This window comes from Pteropus vampyrus, unplaced genomic scaffold, assembly GCF_000151845.1.
Source record: "Pteropus vampyrus isolate Shadow unplaced genomic scaffold, Pvam_2.0 Scaffold247, whole genome shotgun sequence".
NCBI lineage: Eukaryota > Metazoa > Chordata > Mammalia > Chiroptera > Pteropodidae > Pteropus > Pteropus vampyrus.
Window position 1 is genome coordinate 564732 of NW_011889028.1, and position 7576 is coordinate 572307.

The 7576-nt window shown below is 53.9% G+C and overlaps 1 protein-coding gene across 1 annotated transcript in view; it reads right to left on the reverse strand.

Moving 5' to 3' along the window:
* Nucleotides 1-2271: 2271 nt before the first annotated feature.
* USP31 (ubiquitin specific peptidase 31) overlaps nt 2272-7576 on the reverse strand; it is a gene marked incomplete at its 5' end in the record, with an annotated part of 39629 nt that continues 34324 nt past the window's right edge. The window contains one exon of the mRNA XM_023520089.1: nt 2272-7129. Coding sequence (XP_023375857.1) covers nt 5586-7129 — 1544 coding nt within the window. The remainder of the gene's footprint in view (nt 7130-7576) is intronic.

The window sequence follows — 7576 nt, forward strand, 5'->3', positions numbered from 1 at the left end:
ACAGCACTAATTTGCTTTACACCAGCTTAACTTCATTAACAAACTCAGATCCTTTACAGGTCCATCCCCATCCTTTTTGTCACAAAATTACCTCATGTATTGTATACCCAAAAAACATAAGCCAAGTTTAAAAAATCTTTAAAATTATGCAGAAGACAAGATCGGAGCTACAAATCAAAACTGCAGTAATGCTACCTTTTACACTAGTTGTTTTCTTAAATGCACGTCTCCTGTCACGTAGAGCGGAAAGCATTGTTACATTGTTTAATACCACCAGCACTTACAACTGCCCGTGTATTTGCTGTTATTGAAACCCTTATTTATACACTTCTGTTTACCTGTCTGGTCTCGTGTGAGCATCTCTTGCAGGGCACGCCTAATGTCACAAACTCCCTCAGCTTTTCTTATCTGGGAATGTCTTAATTTCTCCTCCTTTTCAAAGGACAGGTTTACTGGACATAGGATTCTCGGTTAAGAGGTGTTTTTTTTTTTTTTTTCTTTTAGCACTTTGAATATATCAGACCTCTGTCTTCTGGCCTCCAAAGTTTCTGGTGAGAAATCTGATGATATTCCTGGCATATCTTATATGTGATGATTCACCTCTGCTGCTTTCAGGATCTTATCTTTGGCTTTTGAGAGTTTGATTATAATGTGTCTCGGTGGGTCTCCGAGTTTATCTGGAGTTTATTGAGCTTCCTGGATATTTATATTCATGTTTTCATCAGATTTGAGACGTTTTCAGCCATTATTTCTCCAGATAATCTGCTCCTTCTCCCGTCCTCTGGGACACGTGTGTTCATTTGATGGTGTCCAACAGGGCAGGGCCTTAGGCTCTGTTCCCTTTTTTCCAGGCTTGTCTTTCTGTTCCTCACACTCAACTTCCACTGTCCTATCTTCTACCTGTTCAGACTCACCTTTGAATCCTTCTAGTGAACTTTTTTTTTTCTTTTCCGCTCCAGAAATTTTTTTTGGTTTCTATTATATCTTTATTAATATATGTTTTGTTCTACATCACCCTTTATTTCATTAAACATCTTTAAAAACAGCGATCTTAAAGAGTCTTTGCTACTGTGTCTTTCAGGGACATTTTCTGATGTTTTTTCCCTTTGAAATGTTCCTGTTTTCGTATGGCTTGTGATTTTTTTGTTGAACACTGGACATTTGAATCTGATAATGTAATAACTCTGAAAATCGGATTGTCTCCCTTCCCCAGGGTTTGTTGGGGTTTTTTTTTCGTTTTTTCAGTTTTTGATGGTTGTAGGCTGCATCTGTGCAGATGGTCAGCCTGACGTGTAAACTCGCGGTCCTCCCAAGTCCTTGCTGAGCCTCTCCCTGGGCATGCACGGACACTTTCTAATTTGCCCCGTATATGCAGTTATTTTTGAATGCACTTGTCTTTACTGTCTCGCTCCCCCAAGGGGACAAAGTGAAAAATGAAGGGGGCTGGAGGAGAGCGTACCAGACCGATGCTTCGCCCCTTGGCTGTCACATGCGGCTTCAGCGGGAAGGGCCTGCAGCAGGGCAGAGGCGGGGCTAACAGTGGCAGCCTTGCCGTTGGGTCTACATCTGTCATGAGTTACAGCATACTGTATTCAGGGCATAAGAGTCCTTTTTGCCCACCCACCCTGATCCCTGCAAGCTGGTGTGAGCTGCCCCGGGAATGTAGGCTGGGCCAGGCCTTCATAATCTAAGTTGCCTTCTTTTAAAAAAATAAAACCTTATGTTTAGTGTAGTCGGTATTTTTTATTTGTTGCTTGCATAGTAGTAAGAGCATGCTTTCTGGGTTAGCTGGAGGCCATGCAAAATTGTTTTCATTAGTTGGGGGTGTGTGTGGGCAGGGGGGAATGATTGGCCGTGCTCAAAAAGCAGCTGCAAACACACTTTGGGAGTTGACCAAAAGGCAGTGTGAGGCGCTTGCCTGTTCATTTAAATAAAAGCATAGGACTTCCCCCAAAATACGCACCCAGGCTTAGCGACGATGTGCCCTTTATGAAAGGAAGGCCAGCCTGCACAGTGCCAGCTACTCCTTATGCCGTGGCTGGGACACAGGCGCTGGCTTGTCAGCGGATTCTGCTCAACTGCAAATACAAAGCTCGACCCGCCTCGCAGAATGTTTTACTGAAACTGTGCTTATGGTCTGCATACTATCTCCAAATTCCAACCCAGAAACACTAATTTTTGCACCCGATAATTACAGTAACCTCCGCAGTAAACAGTAACTTCAGCTGGTCAGTCATCTGTCAGAATGAAATGTAACGGCAGATGTCCACCTACTTTCAAAAACGTGTTTATTTGAAATAAATGAGCTCCGTTCACAGCTCCTGTGCTCCGTTTTCCGAAAGCGCAGCCGCCCTGTCCTTGACACACGGTTCTTGTTTTTTTCATGGTAGTTATTTTAGAGGGATGACAGTTTTTCTTCCCACCCCCCCCAAACACCCCACACCCATCTCACGCCAACGCGGAGGGCCAAGTTCGAACGCAAAGCAGCTGTCGTGGGTTCTCCGCCTCTAAGTAGTAGAGCTCAGCCTGAGGACGCGGACGTGAGAACACAATGTCTCCAGGGACGAAGAAGGGCACTTTTGGTTTCCTGAACAGGGCGGGCATGCTCGAGACGACCAGAAGCCGTAGCCGAGTGGCCAGAACCCACTCGACGCTTTCGTTCGGGGGCCGTCGCTCTCCCGGGGCACCGCCGGCACCCCGGCTTGCCGACTGCGCTCCCAGGCTCCCGGGGCCCTCGGCGAATGTTTGCAGGATGGACGGTGAGGGATGAGGGGTGCTGACGAAGGAGTCGAGGGCGGCCACCAGGCAACGGTGGCATGTCACCATCCCCAAAATGCCACCATGCCGCTGCCCGCAGCCCAGCGTCCTGTGGCTCTGTCAGGCTTTTGGGCCGAGCTAGAGAAAGGCCGGGGGGCGATCCAGAGATGACGGGAGCGTAACGCTGTCTTTGTGCTTCCAAGATCCATGAGGGGTTACAGGGCGAGATGCGGCCCGGCTACGACACAGCCTCGGGGCACTGGACGTTCAGCGGGGCAAAAATCAAGGACAAAATGCTTTTCAAAAGCAGACACGTCACAGACGCGACACCGTGGCTGGTGGCCGTTTGTGCCCCCCAGGGAACGACTGCTCTGATCGGGCCCACCTGGTCGCCTGCCAGACCCCAAGCCAAGTCCCACCTGGTCGCCTGCCAGACCCCAAGCCAAGTAACACTTTCCCGTATTTTATGCCTTGAGAATCGCCAAATTTGGGGGCAAAATACACTTTCCCGTGGCTGAAAGGCTGTGCCTAGTAGTTATGGATAAGAATTTTCATCGTCTACCAAGCACAGACGTGCAGCAGCTTACGGACGACCAGGCGCCCGATGTTCCCCCTTCCATCTGAGAAAGGGCTAACCTCCGCAGGCGCGCAGTTCAGACACTGACGCTCTATTTCTAGATCCTATGGAAAATTAAAGGGGTTTGTAGTTTTTTTTTCCAGATACTCAACAAAATGTAAAATCCACTCCTGGGGCGCGCAAGCATAAAACACTCCCCACCGCCAAAATGAAAGTGGTTCCCGCTGGTGCGTCACTGATCACGGCCGCCCAGGAGGGCGTCGTCAAACCCGCCTGCACAGCCAAACCAGTTCTAAGCTGCAGAGGTGTCAAACGGGACCTGCCTCCTAAAGAAAGACCCCCGGGGGCTCGAGTCAGCCGGATGCCGGACTCCGGATGCTGACGCCCCCACGTCGGGTGCATCTCCTCCAGGAAATAGAAGGGACACCAACCATGGCAGTGGGAGCACAGGGCTGCGGGCTCACGACCGGCGACCTCACGCGGCGCTGCGTGACCCGCGTGGGCCACCTATGTGAGTCTCATGCGTCACGGCCCTCCACACGACTGGACTCGCACGTCACCTGCGAATGCTCCCATTAGCAGCAAAATAAACATCAGTAACCTGCCGGAAACACTTCCCAGGAGGTACTCATGGAAAAAGAGAACAACACAGGGGCAGAGCGGAAGTCCCCGCCACGCGCACAGTGACGCTTGTCGCCTCCGCCACGGCGGTGCTGAGCAGGGGCTGGAAGCGGATCTGCACACCGCGAGCTCGAGAAGAACCTGAAGAGTCACTGTTCTTAAAGAAAGTTAACGTCGAAAAGCACATCCACTTCACATGCTATGTTTCCTGGCAAAGTGATACACGCTCTTCAAGGAGAATCGGAACCATGACTCTGGACATTTGAAAAAAGTAGAAAAGGGGAGGAAAAAGCTAAAAATTGCCAGGATCCCTCCAAAAAGCCTGAAAAAACTGCATCTTGCTCATCTATGAGATTGTCGTGAGGTTCCCTTTTTTCTAAGATACGCAACTTGCACGGACAGCACCAGATGGAACCGCTCCCATCCTGCCGGGCGAGTGCTGGGTCGGAGCTCCAACCGCGAACACGAAGAAGAAATAAACGAGCTACTGAAAAGCTGTCGTAGTGAGCTGGACAGGCGGGGTCAGAAGCGTGCGTGTAACTGTCGCACGTGGCTTCGACCAGCACTGACTTTGGGATTACGCAACCTTCCTCTCCAAGGTGCAGGACTAGAAAACGCGGGGCGCAAAGCGGGGGTTGGGGCGCGGAGCTTTTGACTTCCATTGCAGAAAAAAGCAACACCACAGGACGATGGCGTGGATGTGCGCGTCCGGCTGGGAACCTGTTTTTTTTTCCAGGAATCTTTCACAGGCGTTAACTCCTCTAACGTTTCAAAATCCCAAGGGGCTTGGCTAGCAAATTCAGAAGAAAAAAATTTTTTTAGTGGTGACTGGCTTTCCAGCTGTCTGATCTGCCACCTCTTGGGGACATATCCAAGAGCTGAGACGGTTGGTGGTACACACATCTTTGCAGATCTAAGGGTAGTGAAAGACTTCATTCCTACTTCTAGAAATGTCTGTCTGTGGCAGCAGGAGAAATGAGACTCTGGCGGGCCACCTTCCTCTGTAAGCCTCTGACACACATCCATCCTCGACTAGCTGAGTAGATACCTGAGAAACTTTAGTGTGAAAATATTGCCCTTTACGGAGACTGGGAGATGGGCCAAAGTGCAGAAAGCCACAGTTTTCTCTCGGTTTGTTTCATCGTTAGTGTCACGGTTTTTAGGACTCCTGGTTGCCACGTGACAATCCGCAGTGAGGACAAATCCTGCTCAGATGAAACCCAAGTCAAATACTTAATTCATCCTTCCACAGAGCACACCAATGACAGCTTAACTGGTACACGGGTTTCAAAACCCCAGTGTCCAACAAAAGTCGTTAAGAATTCTCTAGAAAGAAATATGTACACTCGCTAAAGGAGCTGTCCAGGGTGTCGGCTATAATTTTTCCAGTTAGCTTGGTATCGATGCTTTGCCTATGGCTGTTATTTGGTTCAAGGGCAGAATAAGGCGACGCTTGTAACAACTTGCAATTGAATTCTGCGCACACGCCAGCACACGCACACACACGCGCACACACACACAGGCACGTGACCTGAAAAATACAAAAAAAGCATAGAGGGCTTTGGTGGGAAAGAAGGGGTTCTGAATAAATAAACGTCTTTACGGGCGCATCGCTGGGGGTGCGGAGGCCTCACTGAGGCTTCTGAGAGGGCCGTGCAGAGGTTGGCATGCTTGCAGGTAGCTTTTTGGAGGGTTTCTCAGCAGACTGCCTGCCGCCAGGAGACGAGGGTGCTCCGGCGTCGAGCTGGGGCGCCCGGGACTTGCGACTGGACAGCAGGGAGTGCCTAGCAGAAGCGGGGTCCCTGGGGGCGAGCTGTTCTTTGCCAGGGGCGCCTGCATTTGGCTGCGGGCGACCCGGAGGCTGGGGGCCTTTCTCTGCCTTGCCGTCCCCCGCATCCCGGCCGGCCTTCTTGGAGAGCAAGGTTGTCTTGCCCAGATCGGTGGACCGCCGCGCCTCCTTCTGCCGCAAGGCCGACCTGAAGAAGGACAGCCCCTTCTCGTCCGACTTGCTGTCCCTCTTCAGAGCGGCCTTCGCGCTCGGGCCCGGGGAGCGCAGGCTGGCCATGGACGAGCTCCGGACGTGCCTGCCGTTGCCGCGGCCCTCCCCCGCCCGGGCCGGGCCCGCCCGCGGGGAGCCGGGTTTGGAGCCGGAGGGGGCACCGGCCCTGTCGGAGAGCAGGCTGTGCCTGGAGCCCTCCCTGCTCAGCGCCCTGTCGCCAGTCCTGCCCTTCCCGGCCGGGAAGGCGGCCCTCGGGGCCGGGCCCGGGCCTCTCCTGGCAGCCGTGGACGAAGCAGTGTGAGTGAGCGCAGGAGCTGGCTTCGGCTTCTGGGGCGAAGGACAGGGCGCGGGGCCCTGGGCTTTGGGGGAGGACTCCTTCCTGGGGCGGCCGGGGGCCGAGGAAGAGTGCCGCCCGCTGGCCCTGGAAGAGTCGGCTCTGGTTCGGGAGCGGGACGGCTTTCCAGAACCTTCTGCAGGAACGGGAGAGGAAGGGGACGTACTGGAGAGAGAGGACTCCTGGCTCGCCAAGACGGACCTGCCCTTCCGCGAGCTTCCGCCCGACTCGGCTGTGCCTCTGGAGTTAGGGGGCTTCTGGGAGGTGCCCTCTGGTCTCCTCGAGAGCGAGCCCGGGTGGCCGGAGGCCCTCGCCTCTCTGACTGGAGAGCTGTCCACGGAGTCGCTCTGGTCCACGTAGGCAATCTGGTTATTGTTGTCGAACGGATCCGAGTCGGGGGGCAAGCGGTCCCCTGGTGCTGAGCTTCTGCCCTGCGCGTCTCTGCGCCCAGCGTCCAACCTGCGGGCCTCCGGCTCGTCTCTGAACACGCTCTCCATGACGGCCAGCGGGGCCCGGCCCGGAGCCTTGTGTTCCCGCCGGCTGCGACTGTCACCCGCTTCCTGGTAGCTGCCCGAAAGGTTCCTCAAGCTACCGAAGCAGGAGACGGAGACCTTGTCGTCCGCCGCCTCCCCGATCTTCTCCAGGGTGGAGGCGGAGCTGTGGACGGGCGAGTCGCCCGAGAAGCGGGAAGGGGAGCTGGAGCGCATGTGCAGCTTGGCGGACAGGGACCAGGACGGTCTGATGCAGTTTTCACTGACGGCCAGGGGGCTGGTGACAGAAGACCTGGATGACAAGCTCTGCCGCTGGACGCTTCTCACAAACGGTCGAGTGGAGAAACCTCCTGAAAGCAGCAGAGAGAAAGTCGTCACACTACACCGAGGCGTCCCAGTGACACCCTAAGACGGAAGAAGCATGACTTTCGGAGCCAGCGCGTCTGGGGTCAAGGCGCGGCCATGGGGCATCAACTCTTCTGAGCCCAGTTCCCTTACCTGGAATGTAGGGGCACCCTAATGGGGACCGGCACACCATCTCGTCACCTCCTCGTCCTACATCAGGGGTCAGCGGCCTTTTCCCACACAGGCCCGGACGATAAATGTTTTAGGCTTTGCGGGCAGCACAGTAAGGAACGGGCGGGCGCGGCCACGTTCTGATAAAGCCTCACTGAAGGTAAAGGCGGGGGCCGTCCTCGGCCTGTGGGCTGCAGTGTGCTGACCCTGTGCTCACAGGGTTACTGAGAATTAAATAAACGTTTTACAAGCCCTGCGCCCAGCACGGCACCTGGCACCCC